A 25,086-nucleotide genomic window follows, 5' to 3' on the forward strand; every position below is an offset into this window, starting at 1 on the left:
AACTCGACTTCCACTCCTCCACGATCTTTTGTACATCATATGTACTCACGGAAGCTGTTCTAAATACGGGCATGAACACCAGTCCCCCGAGGCAAGAAATGGGCTCTGGCTTAGATATTAAGGAATAAAGTCAAGTATGTTGTTCCAGGTTGTACAGAAGGGTGAGCTGGTGTCAGAGTCCGTGGGGCTATCTACACACCTCCACCAAACATGGTCATGCAAAATGTCTTAGGAAATACCTAATCTTTAAAGTGAATAGGGTGAGCTATGCTTACAGTAAGAAGTAATGGCTAAGCAGCTTAGCCAACTTCTCTACAGTGAATTAAATCTAGACAATAAGATGCTATACTTTCTTCACCCATCGGTAATACTTAGTACCTATTTAATACTGAAGGAGCCTTGTGCTAACATAGCTTAATCCCCTGGTTTTCTGGGAACATAGCATGCTAAGAATATAGCTGAACTGCATTTGTTAAAGAGAAACTTCCCTTACTTCTGAGCACTGTTCTTCCCCTTTATTCGCTGACTTTCATTTCTTGTTCTTTAAGACTTCCTTACCCCACGGATGTACCCAATTAAGTGACTCTTGTTTAACCTCTTAACTCTTCATCCCTAAGGAACAAACTGTCTCGTTTCCTGACCTGAATACATATTGATATCCTAAAGTCATTACCTTCTTTTCCTTCCCTAGTCCCTTGCTAAAAAAGCTCAAGTTTCCAGGTTGTCTTTCTCACTGGCCTCAAATGACAGACTACTAAGAGTGCTCATATTTAGAAAATAAAATAAAATAAGCATATTTGTGCTAGATATAACTTGCCTGAAATAAAATAGTCTCATTGATTCTTTATGAGGAATAATAATTTATCCAAGATTCAAAGTGTTTTAAGCAATTTGAAAAAGCAACTGATTAACAGTTTAGTGTAACAACAACAAAACCAAAAACCCAAAAACAAAACAAACTGCAGTACCGTTGTGTCTCCCACGCCCTTGCTTACATGGCTGACTTTGTGCTGTAATCATCTAGGCTACTCTTTAGGCAACAGCCTAAGGTGCTGTGAATAACGCAACGCAGACATCCTCTGACGGCCGCCAGGCCACCTCAAATGTATTCTGACGCATGAACATGGAAATTTTCAGTGGCTTTCTCAGACGTAAAAATAAAGGTGATTTATTCTTCTTATTTTGCACACAGAATATTTAAGGGAAGTGAGTCTATATATAGTTTGTTATTACTGAAGCCTATCATATTTCACAAGCTGAATGGACAGAACATTAATAGCTAATTTGCTTTTTTAAACTCAGTTTCAATAGCACCATACAGACTGAGAAACAAAGACAAAATGGATGGAGAGGGAAGAGAGGAATGTCTCAGGGATCCTCTTCCTACGGAAGTCCTGGCCCTTAGACTAGGCCACACTAGGCTGCTGTGTGTTAGACTCGGCATCACCGTGAGACCGAACATCACTCGTCACTGTGCACGCTTGTCATGTGCACACACTCTGACTCTGAAGTGGCCCCACTTTCACATTTGCTTCCACAACTTCACCATATCTTCACTCAGCAAAGCTTACACTGAGTAGGAGCCAGGCCAACACAGTAACGTGATTCTCAACAAGTGTGACGGTTAGTTCTGCCTCTTCTTTGCCTTTCCTTGCCTGCCTCGAATTCAATGTCACTACTGAACGTCACTCCCCAGTCCCACCCCCATGCTCATGATTAAGCTCCATCCTGTGACTATAAATATATTAATGTGTCCAATATAGAAAAAGAAACTTTAATCAGTTTTTCTTTTCTGACTGGTGAACTTCTAACTTCCAGTTAGAATACATTAAATCAGTGATTACTTCATTTATAAATTCACTAGTATATTCCTTAAAACAAACACAAGAGCTTACACTGGAGTCTAAGCACTTCGAGAACTTTTATCTCACTTAATTCCTATAAGCTACAGGATTCTATCTCCAGTTTACAGAGTGGGAAATAAGCTAAAAACAGTTACTTGTCCTAGGTCATAGCTTGAAGTTGAACCCCACGTTCAAACAGGGATTGCTCCTGAGGTTGGGATGGGTGAATTATATTGCTACAAATATACTTCCCAATGACTTTGGCAGGGGAGGCAAAATACACAAGTGTGTAATTCCCACAGCATTTTTTCATTTTTGTAAGAGTTGAGACTTCATTGTGTTGCCCAGAATGGTGTGCCTCTGATGGGTCACATGACTCTAATTCCAGCAGAGCTGGACACTGAGCAATGCCATGTCTGACCACAGGCATATTCTATAAACTGACTAAACTGTCTGCATGGAGAGTGCTCAGGAGAATATGTACATAACCATATTCATTTGTACGAATCAAATGGAAACATAAAATCTTTGGAGAAACTTACCATTTAACATTAACAGATTGTCGGTTCCTGGATGTGGATAGCTCAAACGACCTTGAAAAAAAGGGGAGGGGGGAGAATTTGAAGATTATGAAGCTCTTTGAAAAGAAAAGGGGAGTGGGGGTAAGTAGGATTAAGGAAAGAATATTAAGCACTGTATATTTTAAGAACTAAAAAGGCAATCTTTAACTCAATGGACATCAACGTTGGAACGTGAGAACACAAGGAGAAAGGCGATCCAGATTTCCAAGCCATAGGATCACAACGTGATGAGACCAAGTGGGACCACAACAGTGCTTATCTCTATCTGAATTACAGAGCAGCGATGGCGCCCGGGCCCTGCAAACATAATGCATTCTTTAAAATGGACCCAAACAGTTTGAAACTTTAATTTTTTTCAAAGCTTCAAGGAAATGTATTTATATTTTAAAATCAATAACTACAATATGAAAAATGAGAACACCTTTTAATTTTTTATTTAACTAAATGTAGCTTTATACTGTCATATATAAATAAAGAAATTCAAAGACAACATCTTAAGCTATTATTACATATAAGTGTATCCCTCATTTAGAGTTTAAAAATTGATGAAGAAAAACAAACAATATTGAGGCTTGTAAGAACAGTAACAAAGTGTCTGCTCTGAGTCCCTCTTGAAGACTCTGTATTTATAACATCTGGAGAGGACAGTTTGCTACAAAGATTACATATAGAAAACTTAGGATAGCTCAGTGAGCATCTGCACAGTGGAATATTCTTTTGGACAATGCCAACACCTAGGATGCCCATTACTGCAGCTTGTTAAAATGCAGGTTTTTTTTCTTGATATCTGATTCTGAAGTTTTTGTTTTTAAGGCTACATTAAAATTTAGTACTAGGACTGCATTCTAGTCACCTCGGCATAGCTGTCCTTTAAAAGGACAGTGACCCTGCATGGAATTCACTACCATCAGAAGAGTGAGTGTAAGCTTTCGAGTTTGAAATACTTATTTAGAGTACTGCATCCATCTTACTCCCCTATCCAAAATGTACTCTTCGAGACAGAGATTATGCTTTGTTGTATTTATGAAGTAAATTGATTAACTACTAATATAAGAATAATTGGTGGGTAATCCAATTTTGACCATAAATCTATGTACACATGCACATATTAATGATGTAGAGATTCACATATAAACATAAATAAAATGATCTCTTGAACATTTTGATTTCTGATTCCATACAGTAAAGGAAACTAAGCAATTTTCCCACCTCTTACTCACTCCCAAGTTCTGTGGTAGAAGACAGTAGTTAACTAAATGAACTGTTAGAGCTTCTGAGCTCTGGAAACATACAATTATGTCTACTGTTCTGAAACTCTGGTATGGATTAAGAATCAGAAAAATTCACAGAGAAAGAACAAAATACAAAGATCTAGAAAATATGGTTTCTTTGGACTAGTTTTAGTAACATGTCACAAAACTTTAATGGACTCAGTTTATTTTGGACATCAAGACTTTAACATTTTGTTGTATTCAATCAAATTTAGAGAAATATTTAAAACTACAGACACTGCTCTTTCCTGACAGGCAATTTAAAATAGTATATTTCTTCAAAAGTGGCAACCTATATGGCTGTTGAGTGCAATTCTGTCCTGACAGAATGTAACACATAAAAGGAAAAAGATAAAACACACCTTTCCTACAGTGTAGTCAAAGAGACAGAAACACAAACATCAGTAACATTTACTCACTGCTACAAGAATCATGCACCTACAGTACATCATAGAACAAAACACAAAGTATTTAACTAAACCCAGGGATGCAGAACTGTGTTACACATATGCTATAATACACTGTTATATTAGGTAAGCAGAGCCTTTTCCCTCAAGTTTCCTTCTACCTTAAGTTGACACAAATTTATTCTCTAATAGATTCACTATCCCTTTTGAATATAAAAACAAATTCAACAGAAAAAAACTATTTGCAAATGTGTATACATTTGTATATATGTTCTAAAATATTAGAGGTCACAATGTAATCACTTCACAAATGAGTAAATGTAGGCTCAAATTATCTAATCACTTATCCTCTACTACAGTGAAAATGGTAATATACATCTTTATGTTAACTTTCATAGTCATTTTTATTTATGAGATCAAAACCACTTGCACAAGTTACCTGCCAATTGAAATAATGACCAACATCTGTGGGCTTATTATATGCATGGATTTTTTATAGTTCTCAACTGCCAATCTAATCATGCTAAGAATCTCTTGGATTTCATACTACTTTCTTTCCATTTTAGTATGACGTCACTTGCCTGGGGTTTCATCACTGGTAAGAATGTTGGGTAGGATGGGAGCCTATCTGGCTTGATTCTCTTATTGACTGGCTTGATACCGACTTCCTAATGATAAAACAATATAGGAAAAGGCATGCAAAAGGGCTGTGGGCCACTCAAGTTTCAGTACAAAAGAATACACAAATGATCCCTCACAATTAGCCTTCAGGGCTGGTGGCACACAAACCGACACTGGTGCTTACCTAGCAACAATTTCCTTTAGGAAAACAAAGGCCCAAAGCACAGAAACTATACTTCTCAGTTTTTGCCACACTGTGTAAGATCTAGACAGAGAATAAAAGATAAAAGTGGGATGTATAGTGCTTTGAACATAGCCTTTAAAAGGGAAAGATGTCCCTTTTGTTCTGTTTGCTGAGATGCCGACAGATAGCTAAACTACGGGAGCCCTAGGCCAGGAGGCAGAAACAAGGTGCTCCAGATAACAGAAGAAGTGAAAACATACACATCTGTTTTAGCCACTATCCTACCCATGTAAAATGACACCATAACCAAGGTACTTGTAATAAAGAAAGCATTTAATTGGGAGCTTGCTTACAGTTACAGGGGGTCAGTTCATTATCATCATGGAGGGAAGCACAGAGAAACGGAAGTATCTAAGAGCCACACCCTGATGGAAAGGAACAGAGAAGTAGGTAGGCACTAGGCAGGGTCGAAGTGACACACCTTCCCAACAAAGCAACATCTCTTCCAATTTCCTAGGCTACCAAGGTATGAGGAAGTATTCAAATACATGAGTCTGAGCGATTGCTCTGCGTGGTCCACTCCACCAGAAGAACCTGCATCTCACTGAATTGATTTAGTTTCCTGGCAACCCAAGGGGTCTAAGCTTAGAAAATCTTGAGGAAAGTCACTTTTTAAAAAATTATAATCAAGATTGTAAAATGATCATTTCACAGGGGTTTAATACATTCATAAATAATGAATATGTGCTACTTCTAAGCAATTTCTTTTAGCAGTAACATAGGTCTGGTGGGGTGGCTTAATGGGCAAAGGTACTTGTTGATTCCTGTGACCAATTTTGTGGAGGGAGGGAACCAACTTCTGCAAGTTGTTCTCTGACTTCAAATGTGTACTAAGCTATGGGTGCATGCCCATGCACATACACAGGAAAACTCTTGCATAGACATGCTCTCGAACACACACACACACACACACACACACACACACAGAGAGAGAGAGAGAGAGAGAGAGAGAGAGACAGACACATACATGCATGCTTTAGCTCATGTTTGCCATTTAAATGTACATTCAGCAAGTGTTGTACTGACAACTAAAAACAAGCTACATCTTGCTTGGACAAAGTAGGAGAATCCATTATAATAAGCAGCTGGCAGCTCAGCCTCTAGAGGGATTATGCTGGCCTTTTTGCTGCTTCTCTAATGTGTCAGGGATCCTCCCATTGGAGGATATTTCTACCTCATTTCTGCCAAGGTTTGCTCCCCTCAGCACATTCAGATCTCTAAATGCCAGGTAGCATCATCTATCATCCTGTTCCCAACAGCAGCTTTTCTTCCTGATCCCCATATTACATTCTAATAAATGATCTAAGTTTTTCACCACAGCTCTTTATAAAACAAAATCTCTACTAAGAGCAGGACTTCCATTTCTGTTACTGTTTTCCCAGCACCTACAACAGAATGACATATAACAAGCTCTCAAAGAGTTGTTGAATGAGTTTATCATTCTATTCTATGATGTGAAATACAAATTTGACTGAAAGCAGTTATCTGAAGACATGCTGTATGTTGATACCAGAAACAAAGTTAATGGGAATAACAAAACACATCAGAGACTAAAAGTCTTTTTAATCTTTGCCAAGGTAATTTTTTTCCATCTTCAGTGCAATATTCTTTAATGAAAGCAGGAGTATTATCTGATTATTGGTTTTCTCTCTGTATTTTCATTTCTAATTAACTATGGCCCTCTTCTAAACAGCATCATGAATTCCCACACAACCACTCTTTCCAGCCCAGGACATGCATTACCTCCTGGTCTATCTGCTATTCAAAACATCCTTTGTAGACATCTAGCAAATCAGACGACTACTCTGTTGATTTAAACTTTGATGCTATTTTTTTTAGCAGTTTCAGGTATCTTCCTCTCTGGATAATGTTAATAACTTTAACTTTTTCCTCACTAATGATGAGAAAATTGCTAAAGTTCAATGTCATGCACTTTGCTAACATTGAGAGAAAACTAAATGACATCCCATCCTATAGTCAAAAAGATCCTAGGTTAGAATTAATATTAGATCAATTAAAAAGAAGGGCATAAAAGCACAGTGGTTAAAAGCACCAACCCAAAACCTACCAGGTTCTAATAATTACTAGCAGTTGATATGGGCAGCTATTAATAATAAGCTACTGCATCCAAATAAAGGATGGCCAGTTGGATGCTAGTTGTAGGACAAGATGTGTTTGACATGTGGCAGTGTAGAGGCATTTAACACCCATACCTATGGATGCTGACCTGAAGACAACTAGCTTCCCTTCTCACTGTTTGGCTCATTAATCCTATGTTGTTTCCACAATCTACACTTCACCTTACTTCTGTGTCTGCACATCTTACATGAAGTTCCAAAGCTCCACTGAGAATGAATGAGTGTAGTCCTTACCAATGCTGTATGATTCCAACTTCTAATCAGTTCTAGTGTGCATGACAATTTCTAACTTCCCTAAAATCTTTATGTGTAACCCATAAGCCTTAGAAAGATTATAAATATGCAAAAGATGCAAAGACCAGACTCCAGGAGAACAAGAGGAACACTCGCACTTCTAGCTAATGAAAACCAATGTCTGCTAGAGTCAAGTGCTCACTCTTAACTCAAGCTCTATGCTAATCCTCTCATCGAGCCTTTGTCCCAGCATCACTCTATACTATACTAGACAAAGAACACCCAGCACTGTGTACAGTAGCTGACCAAGCAGAGTACAGCTAAGAGAGAACAAGAAAGAAAACACTAAACTAAGTCTTTATTTATCTAATAATATAATGGGAAAGTTATTACATTAAAACTAGTACAAAAATAATATTAAGCCAACTTGAGGAAATGGCTATAAACCTTCCACCATGAAAGCACTTGTGAAAATGAAAAGAATACAGACAACTACAAAAAATAACAATTAAAAATAACAGACAAAAAACTACCATGTCATCATCCCAGTTTTTGCTTTCAGTATAGCATTCACCATGAGATACTCAAAGGATAGTTTTCCACCATGCGGGAGATGAGCTCCTGACCTTGGGGATGCTAGGCAACACGGGACTCCTGAGCTACATCCCTAAGCTCTCCATGCTTTACACACGCTGTGCTAAATGCTCTGTGCAAAGTAAAGTAAGCTTGGCTGATATTTGGTAGATTACATATGGTAAATACAGTTTTGACTGACAATATTTTTGACTATAAATCAAAGTGCATATGTATGTGTACATATATATGTGTGTGTGTGTCATAAAATCAAACATATTTAGCATATCCTGTATACGTAAGTACAGATTAAAAACTCATGAGATTTTCATTTAAAAACTGTAAATATATAAAGTTCTAACTGTAATGATACATGCTATTATACATGCATGAATACCATATGTTATGATTTTGGAAGTTCTAAACAAATGTTTGTGAAAAGTAAGATTATAATGGAAAATGTTTACTAATACAAAGTCACTGTGCCTCTATTTGCTTGGCATTTCCATAGATGTGAAGGCAAAATAAAACCAGATACATGGCCAGTGTTCCTGTGACATAGTCTCATTTAAAAGATACTTTAAAACAAACTAAATCTTGTTATAGTTGAAATTAATGAGATACTCTGAAGGAAATCTGTCTCTAAGTCTTTCACACAATATAATCTAACCTATGTAGCGATGCCCACGTTTCCTCGCTAAGGATGTACAAACTGACTCAGAACCACAGCCTTCCCGTTAAACACGGAAGAGCAAGTGCTTTTTATTTGCCTCTTTCGCTTTGTGAATCACCTAAAATGGCTCACCAGGGCAAAGATGAATGGAATGGATCAAAGGAGAACCATGTAAACAATATTTTTGGAAGCTGTAACTTTTAGAAGTATAAATGACTCTATAAACCATAAATCACTGAAAATACAACCCCAAGTGACTCTGTGCATGGGGAATGTCATCAGGAAGAAAGCAGACAACTGGTGAGAATCTATGCTAAGAAACTTTGGCTAACCCTGCAGGCAGAGGAAAAAGCAGGAACACCAGTGATGCCTGTTAACTTTTAAAATCACCAGATACACAGCCACCATTTTGGTTCCTTACAGAGGACTAGAGAGATAGATTTACACCCAGGTCTGCTCCCTAGACCACAGTGAAAGATCTAGATACAGACACTGGTACCAAGGGCTTACTTCAGTTCTTTCTAGTTACACCCAACTGCATGCACAGAGGTTCCCATGTCAACTTTAGTATTTTACTTCCAAGTATGGTTAATAAACAGGCTCAGTAATTTAGGACAGCTTCCAGCATGAGAGTAAACCAAGCAGAAGGAAAAAAAACCATAGAGAAACACTATAAACTTAAACAATAGTCTCCATAAAACATAGTATCCACCAGGCAACTAAGATCAAATAAGGCTAAAAGGTGTATTAGCAAAGTTCTGAAAATTGCTCTAAGAAGATTGGAAAACTGCAGTCATGTAGCATGAGAGCATCTGTTCAAGTGCTTGGTGGTCAGACAGGGGTGGCACACAGCTCTGCACTCTATCCCAGCACCACAGAAAGAAACACAAATCAAAACAATAGCAAAGTAATAAAAAAAAAAAAAAAAACAGCAGATCATGAATATAGGAGGTTTAACATTGAAATTTCAGTAATGCTTATAGTAAAAAGAGAAGGATTGAAATTATAAATGAAATCAAGCCCCAAATTTCTAAGACAACAATTTATGGATCTAAACATATAACTCAAAAAATGTAAGCAGAACAGAGGAAAAAGCATGTGTGCACCACGTGGCCTCGTAACAAGGCGTTATTAGGAAACTCCTGGTCTGCAAGAAAAGTCAGGACAATCGTACAAACAGGCTTCAGATCAGCATCATACTTGACAGGAACCCAGGATAAAGAGTAAATAGTAATTCTGTGACATCCCAAACTGAGAAAGTGTAACTCTATACTGCTCTGTCACCTTCTAAGAAAACCAGCGTGTTTGTGTATATGAAGGTTCAGAATTACATCCTGTCGGTAGGAAGGTACTGTAATGCAGGCCCAGCAAGAAAAGGTCTAGGTATCCTAAGACAAGGACACGAGCTAAACTGCACCACATTCCTTGTGCACTATTTCCTGACACACAGCTCGGCCTGTTTTCCTGGAGGCATGGTGGCATCAGGGACACCAAAAGCCAAATGCAGATTAGGTTAAAAGCTCATGAATAAACTTTTCCCTAAAGCAGCAAGAAGACCAGCTGGCTGAATTCTATGGTTTAATAAAGGCTCTAGACTTTGGAAAGAAGAATAAAGAAGGAGGAGGAGAGGTAGAAGAAGAAGAAAAAGAAGACGATGATAATGATAAAGGCATGGTTTCTGTGAATCTATTATGGCTTCCAGCTTAGTATTTTTAAGAAATTCCAAGTGTATGTGCGACTGGGTCTCTGATTCTTCTGCTTTCTCTTGAGCTCTTTTCCTTTTGTTTGTCTTGTCCAACTCCAATGTGTTAGCTTTTTGTTTTATCAAATAATATTATATTATATTTTATTATATTTCCTTAGGAGCTTGTTTGTTTTCTAATGAGACAGAAATGGGATGGGGATCTGGCTGGGTGGAAAGGTAGGGAGAAACTGGGAGAGGAGAAGGAAGGGAAACTGTATCAGGATATATTTTATGTGAGAAAGGAATCAATATGCAATAAATAGAAAAAAAATTAAAAACTAGGCAAGATTCCAAAACGAAAAGGATAAGGAGATCACAGGACATGGCTTCCCAGATGAAGGAGGTCTCAGAGTTACTAAGGCTCACAGTAACAGCTACACAGGGCAACGGGGACACCGCCAGGCACATACAACAAAATCATGTGCATGCTTACCTGAAGTGTTTGCTTGTTTTCAAAAAGCTGCATAGTTGTACAGATGCATCTTGGGATATATCAGTGATAAATATTTATGTTAAATATTTTATAATAGCCATAAAAACAGATAGTGAAAATGCGAAGGATAGGTAAGCTACATGACATCAAACATAATACTAAAAGTTTTTTTAAAAATACAAAAATTAGGAATCCACTAAAAAATGCAAAAGTCTCCAAGTACATGAAGGGCAGGGGAGTCTATGTTTTTGGCCATATCTGACTTTAACTGTTGCTAAATGCACACCCTAATTTTAAAAAACGAGCTTGGGAGAAAAGATTATTTATTTCTGTGTAAAGCATTGTTTTATATTTTGTAATATTCGGGATTTTGGATTTTTAATCTATCTGATTTCAGTCGAACCCTTTAGGTAACTATAAAAATTTTGGCATCAGGGTTAATCACAGGTGACTGCAGGAAACCAGTCAGTCCTGAGATTGTACTCCTCTGTCAGAGGGAATAATGTAGAACCTTCTAGGAGAAATTCCTAAAACCGTTTCACAAGCTTATCACTGATATGTATCAATTTATTTTGCTTTAATAAATAAATGTACTAAGCATTCCCAGGTTTTCATAATTATTTTTGCCCTTGTTCTCCTATACCAGAGTTTCTGGAAATGTGTTTTTAATAGAATACACAGATGTGGGGAGTGGGCCCTACAGAAGCTTGGGAGCCTCTGTCCACTCAAAAGTCCCCAAGTCTCAGAATATAACTTCACACTCCAGAGACTTCCAAAACATCTAAGTTATTTTCACCTTTGCACTTTACTTGCTTCCATAAAACCATTGGGAAAGAAACAGGCAAAATGGGAAGAGAGAAAGAGTATTCCACAGTCAGTCAGTCACACTGCTCAGGGGAAGGCTCCCTAAAGTCACCAGCGCTTCTTGCTTTCAGCATCATACACACTGGAGTTGATCAGTGAGTAATAAAGTTGATAGTAGGTAGTAAAATCTCAGGTTTTTTTTTTTTCAAATCCTTAGAAAAGCATGTACTTCAAAATATCTGTTGGCATAAAATCACATTTGGAGTCCTTGTTTCTGAATCTTCTAGAGATATTCAGGGAACAGTGGAAAAGTCATGAGTAGCTGAGACGGATCATCTCATGAACTGTTACACAAACTATTTCTCCTATAGTCTTTAAGTCAATTTTTGTGAGCTGAAATTTGATTATTTTTGTTGTTACAGTTTGAGGGAAAGCACTGTGTTTAAATGCTTGAACAGTAAGACCTTTTTTTTTTTTTTTTTTTTTACAAATTGTTGAGGGCAGGAGGAGGAAGGATTGAACAATGACCTGCCTTGTTCTGTTGATTAAAGTGGAATGAACTGACTCACAGACATAAAAAGATCACAGACTATTTTAAGTAAATATGCAAATACAAAATGGTAAAATGATGAAACTCTACTTGGCAAGCATGATTTTCTTTAGCCATTTAAAATTGCACACTTATTCTTCCTTTGGAAAGAAAACAGTTTGCCTACAATCAAGACCGTCATTAGAAATCGTGTGTCAGCGGAGAGAGCACACTGCAGAGGAATAAAGCAGTTGGGTCAGAAGCAGTCAGGCTGAGGAAAGCACATCACAGTGCCTTAGTGTTTCTGACTCCCCAGCAAAGGACAGCACATGCCTGACAACACTGACTGAGCCAACAGTGTCATGTGGCTCTCAACAACAAGCTGAGACTAGTCTTTCAGTTCTTCAAAAGTTACAATCTCATATATGCTTTTTCATGCAATGACAATTCCTCCCAATAATCCTTCCTTGAACTACACTAGCTTTCTCTCAGAATTTCCGTTATTTCACATATAAATTAGAAATAACTCTTCACTTACTATCTCTCTACACATCTTATTTCTCCTCCATGGTATTTCTAACTTCTACAGATTTATGTATATATTCATGGTTTGGTATACAGTCTCTATCTTTCCTCAGAAGGCTATACTTTCCACAGGGGTAGAGAACTTGGCTTTCTTTACGGTGCACATCCTCACAGTGCAGTCAGCAAAGGATTAAATTGGCACAGTCAGTTCCATTTCTGGCTAACACCGTTTACTATCTGTATCTCTTGAACAAGATAACAGAGCTGTCCATTTGCTAGACTACAAATACCTCCATCTTAACTTCTGAAGCAGGTGCTGGGAAAGGAAAGTAGCTGGAGCACAGACTTTTTGATGACAGTGGCTGAGAGGCTGCTTCTGTGGGTGTGGTCACTTAGCTTTAGTGAGATCAGTACTTTGCACTGACTCAAACTATCTGCTCCCTGCTCATAACCACCCTGAATAGTTTATGTTTTCCTTTAAACTTATGGATGAGAGTAAATGAGAATTTATCGATTTGCCTTTGACTCTTCAAGAATTCAGCCTCCACAATGGTTCCCACCAGTCCTTGCCTCTTTACAGAACGTGAGCCATATCTGGTGAGTTGTTAGAATATCACGAAAATGCTGTGTGAACCATCTGAGGCTAGGCTCTAGAACATGGACATTTACACTGATTTGTGCCACTCGCTCTGGGCAGCAAGGGCTAGGGCATAGGACGAGGCAGCAGAGCTGTGCTGTGACCAGGATAAAGCAGGCCTGTGGAGAGGTCCACATAGCAAGGAACTGCAGTTCGTTTTTTCCAGTAGCTTGACACTAACTTCCTAGTCACACAGAAAGGAGTGCTTCAGCCTAACTGAGGGTCTAGACTGTAGGATCAACAAACCTCCTGACTGCTACCTCTTGAGACCCTTAGCCAGATACCATCAAGTTGCTCCCCAGTTTTAACTTTTACAAATTATGTAAGATAAGTGATTACTGTTTATGTTTTGAGTTAATTCTGAGTTGTTTGTGGCATTAGACAAGTAATATAATCTCTTGTTACAACAGAAAGAGAATGAGGAGCTCATTTTAAAATTTGCACTCTACATATCCTGTCTATTAGTATATCTCTTGAGGACGACAAAACAAAAAAGGGTCTCAGGAGACATTGTATGAGAAACACATTTGCAGTTTGTATGTGTCCTAAGCTGGGGAAATGATTTTCTGAAAGGGGGGGGGGAGGAAGGGAGGGAGAGGGAGACGGAGAGAAAGAGAGAAGAAGAGGAGGAGGAGGAGGAGGAGGAGGAGAAGGAGGAAGACAAGGTGCTCCCCTGAATAAGAAGAAAGGAAAGACAGGAAACCATAAACACGTGGGATACCCTGGCTGCTTACTCTACTCATCAGTGCTCTGCTTAGACAGACTGTGGAGACGTCCAGCATCCCCGTCCCCATACAAATGCTGTGGTCCTAATGTGTGGAGAAAAAATATGCTAAATCAGGAACCAGTGGCCTGAGGCAGCAGGTGAGAGAAGAAAACATCAAGTACGACTGTCCAGCTTCCGCTGTTAACAGTCACACAATAACAGCACAGGCAGCCTTGTTTCTTTATACTATGCACGGATGCTTTCCCAAAGCTTTTCCGTTTTTGACATAATACAGATGAACAATAAATATTCCAGTTAGAAACAGAAACTGGCTAACATGATGATCCATAATGCTTGTACAAGGATTATAAGCGTCTTTCTTTTTCGGAGCCTAAGATGATTTTTCTAACAAATTGTATGAATTCCTTGTAATTTTTACGTCATTACTCTCAGCCTCATTCTATTGCTGCATTTCCCTTCTGGTCCTCTCCAGATGCCCTCCTACTTTGTAAGATGCTTAGGCTAGAAAAACATGATGAGCGGTGTGGCAATGAACATTTTCTCTAGTATCTTCCAGAAGCCTTGTCAAGAAAGACCAGGAAAAATAAAGAAAAGCTTATCATCCATGGTAACAGTGAACTATCTTGACTTTGTGCTCGGAGTTTTTATTTCTAGAGAAACTGCAATTTTAATGAAGAAATTCTTAATTGTACACTGTTAACAAGTTTACTCTTTCTTGTATGCATGTGTTTACTTTTGAGACCATCTTGCTACCTAGCTCTGTCTGGCACTGAGCTGGTGATCTTCCAGCCTCAGTCTCCAGAGTGCTAGTGATACAGTCATGTGCCACCACACCCAGTGTGAATTCTACTCTGAAATGGAAGATCCAAGGTAAACGATACTCATTGTGTAAAAGAACAAGACCTCATACAGAGAGCTTAAAAATGTATGAGAGGCAAAGATCAACAGCAAAACCCATAGGAAAACAATGGAAAGAATCCAAAGAGTAACCTTAATAGTGTGAGGAGCTGCCAGGAGTGTAAGTCAGCAAACAGCAGGGTCCTTAAAATGATAGGCATCCGATTGTTGTTATCAACTTACTTGACAACAAAATGCTGTTTGTGGGACAAACGTTTCTAAGAAAATTACCTTTCTAGATTAAAACTGCAGCTTTTCTTAAAATCGTGACTCTGAGTCAATGAGGAGTTCTGAACTAAACAACTTAGTGGTCCAGTCACAGTACCTAGCTCTGCTGGACACTCACTGTTTAGTGGTCCAGTCACAGTACCCTAACTCTGCTGGACACTCACTGACATGTCACCTTGACACAAGCTAGAGTCATTGGGCAATAGGGAATCAACTAAGAAAATGCCTTCATAAATTTGCTGACTGACTGGCTGACTGACTGATTGATTGATTGATTGACTGGAAGGACCCAGCCCATTATTGATGATGTCATCCTTGGGCATAGGTCTGGACTGTATAAGAAAACAAACAATGAGAAGCACGCCGGCAAACAGTGTAACTCCAAAGCCTCTGCTTCTGTTCCTGCGGAGAGGCTCCTGTCTCCAGTTCCTATCCTGATCCCCCTTGTGACTGACTAAAAGTCTCTAAGCTAAAATAAACCTTTTCCTTCCCAAGTTGTTTTGGTTATGATATTTTATCATAGCAGTAGAAAGCCTAGCTAAAACACAGACAACTAATATCTCTCTTTCCTTGATACAATTACAAGATTTTTACCAGTAATATAACACATAATAAGAAGCAGAGAATAACACATATGAAGTAAGAATGTTAATAGAATTCTTCATTTATCAGTTAGTTAATATGTAAGTGCTCGTTTTCTGTAAGCAGATAAACCAATATATGATATAAATTGGATGCTATAAAATGCTACCTACCCTTGAGAGGATCGTGCTCTGCCCTCATGATATCAATGAGGGAATTTTCCAGAGAGTGCATGTTCAGGCTGTCATACATTCTACTGCGGTCCTGGAAGACAGAGAAAGAAAAAATGTCAGATCTATGTAATTTTCTGTAATTTTCAAGGTCAAAACATAACAATCTTTCTCACATAAAACAGGACAATTTATTAATACATTATTATTTAACTTGTATCCCAAGAAAATACTGATACTTAAGGATCTTGTTAACTACCATGTTTCAACACATTCACCTTTAAATACATAAAAATTAATATAAGTTTTGGGCAGTATCACTGAATGCAGTTTAATAATATGATTATTTTTGCAAATATTATACACAAAAAATATTTTCAGTTGCTTTATGTTTTTCTCATATATTTAGGAAGGCAGATATAAGCACTTGGAAAGTAATTATCCTGGAGAAGAATTTAACAATTGCACCACACTTTAAACATCTGTCAGATACTTTTGACTTAGTCATCCAAATTGTAAAAAATGAATGAATAAACATCCTATATACTAAACTCAAATGCAGCATGCTAATATCAGAAAAAGGATAAATGCCTAGAGTATTCACATCCAAATCTCTCTCTGAAGTGCTTCCACGTTTACAATCCTCCCAAATCTGCTGCAAAAGGCAGGCAGGCAGAAGCAGAGAGAGGGAAGGTAGTCTCTGCTCACATTCCCACTTCCCCAACTCTGAGCACTTCCTTCTGTGCTGTCAGTAGCCTTGTTTGCTCAAAGCACAATACCTTTGCTTACTTGATAGAAGGCACTGAGTTCTTTGGTGCCTATATATTTAATACTATATTTGTCCAATACATACTCAACAAGCACGCAATGGAATATGTGGGAAGCTAGCTAAACAAGCTATGGCCTGTAACCTCTGAAGAGTCTGAATCTGAAAGTCTTTTCCCAAAATTTATCAGTGCCATCCCCACCAACCGTATGTTATGTGCATAAATGCACAAATTCATATATACATGGCGGAAGCAGGACAGACCAACCTCAGCTCTCAAAATGATCAGCACAGGAAACAAGAAAAGAATCAGAAAAGCCAGCCTGCACTCTTCACAGAAATAGAAGAACAGCACTGTTTAACCTGGACCCACACGCTTCAAGTGATACTGTAAGTCTCTAGGACCATATGCACCCACAGGTAGATTTATATACACTAGTTTCTTCAAAAAAAAGCTTTCTAGCTTTCATCATTTCCCGAAGGGACCAACAATCCAGAAAATATTCAGAAGTAGGTCTTGAGAGAGCAGAAGGAAAACATAAGGTTTGTTTATTCCCCTTTGATGTTTAACTAGGGCTGATGCTCTTTAAAGCGAGGGAGGCAGAATCAGCCCTGTAGACTAAACAAGGTGCTATCAGGGAATTAGGACGGGTGAGCAGTACCACTGCGTGATGCAAGGATGCTGGGACAGGAGGCTCATGTCCTTCCTTTATCACCACACCCAGTTAGTGACCTCTAATGGGAAGATCGAAACACAGCAAAGCCATCTGTAAAGCTCTTCACTAGAACACGTGGGCTTAGGAAGGGGGACAAAGAGAATAAATTCAGCATTGCTCTCCAAAACTGAACATGTGTCACCACTATACGCAAGGCGGGTTAACACACTCTGGAGCAGTTCTTAGGTGAGAGGGAAGCTACTGGCCAGACCACATTATAAACAGCATTAAGCTTTAAAAGTGATCTTCTATGCCATAGAACCTTGTTACACTCTGGCTCCATCTTCTAGAAAATAACCATGTCAGACTAAATGGTGCCTATAGGCCACTTAAAACCATAAAAAGAAAACAAAAGTATTATAACAATAAAATGACATAAAATGGAAGAGGATGACTTATGTGCAAACAAGACCAACGCAGTTACTAATGTCTCCATTTCCACTGACTCGACTCTACAGTTTGTACGAGGAATGTGTTTGTATTTCTGGATTCTCGCACTGAACTTCTAAAGTAATTAAAGTAATTAGATCCTTCTAATCCTAGCCCTCAAATGTCTGTTCAATACTTCTTTATCTCTGCCATGAAATCGCTATAAAATATGTAAGTTGGGCTGTTTGACTGGAAAGACTACTGTTGAAATAGTAATTATAAAGGACTAAATCCAATCCGCTCTAGAATCTGCTAATTGATTAAACTGGGTCAAGTATCAAATACCAAAATAGCTTTGCTAGCAATGAATGTCTAACTTCTGAATGGAAGACATGTTATAGTTCAGAACTATTTTTTCAAGACAGTAGTTTCAAACAAATCACAGTTAATGAATTATATTCAGCTTAAAACAAAGATGTGTTCTTCTAAGGATACTAGTAAAAAAGTTACTCATCTAAATTGCCATCAGTTTAAAACTATTAAGAGGCAATTTAGAATAAAGGGTGCACACGGAAATGCTGACACACTGACACATACAATCTCACAGCAATGCTGACACACTGACACATACAATCACACAGCAATGCTAACACACTGATACATGCAGACAATCACACAGCAATGCTGACACACTGATACATGCAGACAATCACACAGCAATGCTGACACACTGACACATACAATCTCACAGCAATGCTGACACACTGACACATACAATCACATAGCAATGCTAACACACTGATACATGCAGACAATCACACAGCAATGCTGACACACTGATACATGCAGACAATCACACAGCAATGCTGACACACTGACACATACAATCACACAGCAATGCTGTCACACTGACACATACAGACAATCACACAGCAATGCTGACACACTGACACATACAATCACACAGCAATGCTGACACACTGACACATGCAGACAATCACACAGCAATGCTGACACACTGACACATACAATCACACAGCAATGCTGTCACACTGACACATACAATCACACAGCAATGCTGACACACTGACACATGCAGACAATCACACAGCAATGCTGACACACTGACACATGCAGACAATCACACAGCAATGCTGACACACTGACACATGCAGACAATCACACAGCAATGCTGACACACTGACACATACAATCACACAGCAATGCTGACACACTGACACATGCAGACAATCATGGCAATGCTGACACACTGACACATGCAGACAATCACACAGCAATGCTGACACACTGACACATGCAGACAATCATGGCAATGCATCTTACAGCTATCGTTGCATGGCCATTTGAAAGTTACTAAGACTTTCAGAAAAATGAGACTCTGAGGAAAGTTCCTATAGAACCTGTTCTGCAATATGAACCAGCTGTTGAACTAAGCAGAGTTCTACAGAAATAAGACGAGAGGATGACAGAGCCCTACAGTAACACGAAACATACAGGAAAACTGAAGCCCGCATCATGCTTCTTCAAGTCTACTATTTATGTCACTATCTTTCTGTGCCCATGCATTAGCCACACGCTAATGGGGGTAAAACGGCAGGCAGATTATATTTTAAAGCCAATTAAAGAACTGACGTTAAGACAGCAAACGCCCTGGGAAAGCTCCCACTGCTCGAACAGTTAAGAAAGAGCATTCTTCACTGTGGGCCATGTGTGAGGCTAAAGCTGCCTGTGATCCTCCAGTTCAGGGTCCCTGAAGCAAGGCCACGGTGTCACAGCACGCTGGCCTTGCTCTCCAACCACATGCTGATTCTCAGGAAACCCACAAAAGAGTCCAGTGACATAGTTTCCAAAAACAAGATCTCCAAAATATGATTTATTACTTCATATCAGTTTGGACGTTTGACTAGTAGAAAATATCTCCAGTTAATTCAAGGTTTCCAGCATATCCAAATATCCAGCACTGAAAATTCTGAAAACTGCCCAGCAAGTTTCAGAGCAAAATATTTGAGAGATTTCTTAGGATGTATTCCTGAAGTGGCACATATAAAAAATAAGCAATAAAGCTTAATTAAAACAAAAGGTACTTCGATTTAAAACATATAATGTCTTCACAAATGAACATACTTATTAAAAATCTCACTGAAAATTCGATTTGGAGGAAATTAATAGTAATAGTTTTAAGCATGATTTCTTACTAAATGCTAAAAGCATTCTCAAATTAATGAATTTGACCACATCTGATATAGTTTCAGTTCTCAGGAGAAAGAGGCAGGGACAACTCAAAGTTAAGATCAGCTTGAGCATAGGTGCATCTCATTCTCAAAAACAAAGAGAAAAACAAAAAAGAAAGCTTAGCTTTAGAGAAATCAGTAGAAATATCTCATAAGGGGACCGGGCAAGTAGCTTGGTTGGTAAGGTGCTGGCCTCACAAGCAACCATGCAAAATATGGCTTGGTGGGATGTTCTGGTGATCCTCAGGCTGGGCGGGTGGAGGAAGGATGCCTGGGGCTCACTGGCAGTCATCCTTGCCTAATTCATCAATTCCAAGGGATGACACCTCTTCAGCCTCATGTCCATATGTGCACATACGATATACACATGTATACATACATGCACTAAAAAAACTCATTTTTAAGTCAGGAATGTACATAATTTACGTGTGCTTTAAAATATTCTAAATTTGAAGTTTTTTCCATAAAAAATATTAAAAACAAAAAAATCAACTTGTAAAATTTTACTTGAAACAAATGACATAAAATAACCTGTGAAAATATTTTTCCATTTACTAAATTTAATTACATGTTCAGATCTTGTTGTAAGTCATGGGTGAAGTATCCTGAATGAAGCTATTAGGTCTGCAATTTATATACTGTAGACCTGATTCATTTCAAACCAAAGGAAATAAATTAAATGGTTTAAAATGATGTACTTGTTAATTAAAAAGTGTATGATCACAAAAATAAAAGTCTGCTAAGATATTAAAGTAATTAAGCATTCTGAATATCTTAATCTTTCTGAACACTCCACACTCTATGCTACCAGTGCCCATTTTCCTAGACTCTTGTCTTTTTACGAACTCCAAATTCCATATGCTTTTATGGAAAGATGGAAACAGAACAGAATGTATAACAATGACCTAGTACTTAAGGCAATAAGGTCACATATACTTGCACTGCCTTAATTTAAGGCTTTAGTCTCACAGGTCCTGACCACTGAACTCCCCATCACACCAACCCTCACAGCCCTGACCACTGAACTCCCCATCACACCAACCCTCACAGCCCTGACCACTGAACTCCCCATCACACCAACCATCACAGCCCTGACCACTGAACTCCCCATCACACCAACCCTCACAGCCCTGACCACTGAACTCCCCATCACACTAACCCTCACAGCCCTTCTGTACAAGTAATAACTGCTCAGCAGTTCACCTGAAGGTGTCCTAAAATGCAGGGGTGGGGTGGGCATCTAAAATCCCAAGTTAAAGAGGCAGAGGCACAGTGGCTTCGAAATTGGAAAGGCAAGAGTATTGTCCATCTGTTGGTCCCAGAAGTGAGTCTCCAAATGCCCCTTTCACCATCACCTCTGTCTACTCCAGTGGCAAGAGCTCAACTGAACACTTGGAGCCCTGCCCAGCACCCCACCCCTGTAGGGGCTGCTTATGCTATATACAGAGCCCACTGCCTTTGTGCTTGTACTTCCTCTCTGGACACATTTCCCTTCCCACCTTCAAAATATTTCCAATCGCCCTTCTCTCCAAACCCAACTTCTCTACAGCAACCAGGAATTCCTCCTGAGCAGTGTGACACTGCCACCAGGACAGAGGGGACAGGGGACTGAGTGGAGGGAGAGAAGCAGCAGCAGGAGGTGAGTGGCAAGTTTACATTAACAAGATAACAGACTGAAAAGCACAAGATAACTGCTCTGTTTATGCTGAGGTCCTCGAAGGACAACTTGACAAATAGGCAGAACTAGTCTACAACAGCAGCCAGCCACTGCTGCTCAAGTTACCGCCAGGCCTCCAGGTTGAAAGGCTAGCTATAAAATGCCTTGTTATTAACCTGCCTATACAGTCTTCGTAAAAATCAGCTCACGATGATAAATTACTCGAGGAAGAGCCTTAGCTATGGGTTACACAGCTCCGCTCACTTAACTTACAACACCTCAAACGAAGGTCAAACTTGGGATCTATAAGAAAAGCTCCTCCTATGTAAGAACTGGGGTTTCTATGTCCTCATATAATGATCCTCATCACCCGGGGACAGTATCCATTTAAATTCAGTCTGCAGAAAGACAGGTAGCACTTTGAAATCACTGAAGATAATTTGCAGGATAACAGCAATAAAATGTAGAATAAAATACTGTAAGGTTTTTTTTTTTAAATAAAAGTAAGAAAGCTAAATTTTTAAAAGGAGCTATTCAGAGATAAATCACAAAACAAATGCATCAAGCTTTGTAACAGACATTTACTGAAAGATTTCCTCAAACATGAAATGTAAAGGTAGATTTCAAACATATGAGGCTATGTTTTAATTGAAGATAATTCTGAAAGACAGTATTTGTTTAGTTTGACTGATGTTTAAAGTCAGGTGCTCTTAGATACATAATTAACTCAATATAATAAAAAACAAATCTGTTCTGATTTTAAAATATGACAAATCTTTTAAATCTGAAAATAAATGTATTTAAGAAGTTAAATCAAACAATACTGAAAAACTAAATTGCTTTAATAATCTCTGACATATGTTTAAATGGCAAAAGCGAAATGCAATTGATCACTCCTATTCATAATGGAAATACTAAACTCCTTGTCACGATCCTGAGAAACACACACTGTGCAGCCTACCTGGTCTATTCTGGATGTTCCGGCTGCAGTGCACCAACTATCTTGGAGTGAATCTGAGCCCCAAGCTGGCAACTGCAAACTAGATCTCACCTTCAATAGCATAGAAGTTTGCATCAGAAATGAGCAGTTCTCTTCCCCATCCCACCCAAGAAAAAAAAAAAAAAAATAGAAACGAAAAACAATCAAACTATCTTAAATTTTTGTTTCATCCTCTAACAGTTTTGAGAAAAATTGAAAATTTCTTTTGCAAGAATCACAAAGTATTAACAGGCCTGAAAAAATGATTTTCATTAATATTATTAGGCCATCATTAGTTGGAAAGATCACATGCACATGTCTATATTTAGTCATTGAAGCAGTGAGGTAATTTAAATTAGATTCAGAGTATTAATGTTATTGTGCCACAGTAACAGCTGTATTAAGAACACGCTAACATGTACACAGCTGACCACAGAAAAACCCATGCACAACTGCAGTTACAATTTCATCTTAGCTATATAGCCCAAAAGACAAACGCTGTTTATCTATTTGGAAATAACTACACATTTTTAAGGAACTGCCAGTAAAAAGCTTCAATCTGTATGAAAGCAACATCGATTTTAAAATGCTTGGAAGCTTATTTCAGTTCATTGTGTATTTACAAAGAAATTCTTTTGTTTCTCTGTGTATTTACCCCTTTAATAATTAAATGATATTCTTAAAAATTAGAATGTTAATTTTGTTAATCTTCCTAAACGGCTACCGAGGCCTCCAACCACCCCACTTCCCATTTTGAAAGATAAACATTAGAAATAAGGATATTTACATACCATTCTTACCTGTAAGGGTAAGAGTGTGTTACTATTGTTGTCTGTCCTGAACACATTATCTTCAATCCAAGACTTTGGAGTCAGTGATGGAGTAGAGCGAGTGAATTTCGGTGGTGCTATAACATTACCAGAAAACGGTTTCTTCAGTGGAGAGATCTGATTCATAGTCCCTGGAATCCCCATGTTTCCACTTCTACGATGATCTCTGCTATGCATTGCTCCCCAGGACAGGCTTGCTGTGCCCCAGCCACTGCTCTGATGGTTGCTCCAAGGAGATTGTTTCAGAAGAGGCTGGGGAAAACACATCCATTTGAATGACAGGCCTTAGAGAAGGAACAGTTCTCATTTTCAGAACTACAAACTTAATGAGATCATAAAGAAAGAAACACAAAAGCCAACAGAACATTCCTTAAGGGGCTTACAAAAGAAATCTTCGCTCTTGCTATTTGGGATCCTATTTACTTAGTGTGGGGGAAGTTTTCACTGCTATCTACTGTAAGCAGTGACATCTCAGGACAGTTACAAAAATACACTTTAAAGCTCAAGTTAGAAGATCCTTAAAGCAACCAATATTCTATTAGTTAAATTAATATTCGTTAAATGGTCTTAATGATTTCAGCTATGAAAGCAAAATTTTGAGACCATAGGCTTCCTAAACAGCTTGAGCTACTCTGGGAAAACAAAACAAAAGAAAACAAACAAACAACAACAACAACAACAAAAACAGTGGTAACATCCAGAATGAGCTGAGGATGCCTTTAAGGTACAGATCAGGGCAGGAGAAAAAACTCAAAAAACTTGTTAATTTAACTTTTAAGGCATTTTATTCCAGCTACCCCCCCCCACACACACTTAATTGTCCTTGAACTGCTAAGCAATTATCTGATGCTACCCATAGGTGGATCCACTGAGATATACAATAAACAACCACGGGCTTTGCTTATTTTTAGTAATCTTAATGCAAGTCTCTGTTAAGTTCATTGACATTTAAAAGCAAATTATATTCCAATCAAGAGCCGATGGCAAGAAAAGTTGTCATCAAAACATGGAAAATTCACAATACCTTTTCACAAAGGAACTGGGAATTACTAGTATTTCTATTGTCGATAAGGTAAGCCTAAATTTTTCTGGGTAGATTTAGACAGTGGAAATAACAGACCATGTCTTTTCTAAAACCCAGTAAATATGGTAATCATAAAATTAAACATTTCCTATAAGAAAAATTTAAAGCCCCATCCAGTACCTATGAACGCTACAACAGGGTTTTAAATGCTAATTTAATCACGCAAAAACAGGGCATATTTTTTCCACACAGTTGAAAAGCACAGCCCAGGAGCCAAGGCACAATTACCTCGTGCTCTGGGGCTTTATTTTTGCCTACTAAATGACTCACAGTACAAAGTTCTTTTCCAGTGACCTAAAATTCCATATGAAAGCCATGTGACCTCTTACAATCCGAGGTAAGACCCATTTCTTTCTGTTTATTGGAGCATGGTGCAGTTAAATATGAACCACGGCAGTATGTCCTGCTAACGTTCTATTTTGACTTTGGGAATTCAAAATTACCTTCGATTTCAATGGCAAACTTGCAGTTAAAAAAAAAAGAAGAGCCGGACACACAAAAGACAGTTGCTCATATAAACCATGGGAAATGATGTATTACTTCAAAAGTTGTTATTTCCCCATTCTTGGGC

General features: G+C 38.4%; 1 protein-coding gene across 7 annotated transcripts in view; it reads right to left on the reverse strand.

The window, feature by feature from the left end:
- CPEB2 (cytoplasmic polyadenylation element binding protein 2) overlaps positions 1-25,086 on the reverse strand; it is a 51,207-nt gene that overhangs the window by 23,469 nt on the left and 2,652 nt on the right. For 3 of the 7 annotated variants that reach the window (XM_080932828.1, XM_080932830.1, XM_080932826.1), the window contains exons 2-5: positions 23,393-23,683; positions 22,584-22,673; positions 15,866-15,956; positions 2,387-2,437 (exon numbers count right to left, since the gene is read on the reverse strand). In XM_080932828.1, the coding sequence (XP_080788954.1) occupies positions 2,387-2,437; positions 15,866-15,956; positions 22,584-22,673; positions 23,393-23,683 (523 nt within the window). The remainder of the gene's footprint in view (positions 1-2,386; positions 2,438-15,865; positions 15,957-22,583; positions 22,674-23,392; positions 23,684-25,086) is intronic. The other 4 variants (XM_080932829.1, XM_080932827.1, XM_080932832.1 and 1 more) reach the window with 2 other exon arrangements.

Source organism: Micromys minutus (assembly GCF_963924665.1).
Source record: "Micromys minutus genome assembly, chromosome: 1".
Classification (NCBI taxonomy): Eukaryota; Metazoa; Chordata; class Mammalia; order Rodentia; family Muridae; genus Micromys; species Micromys minutus.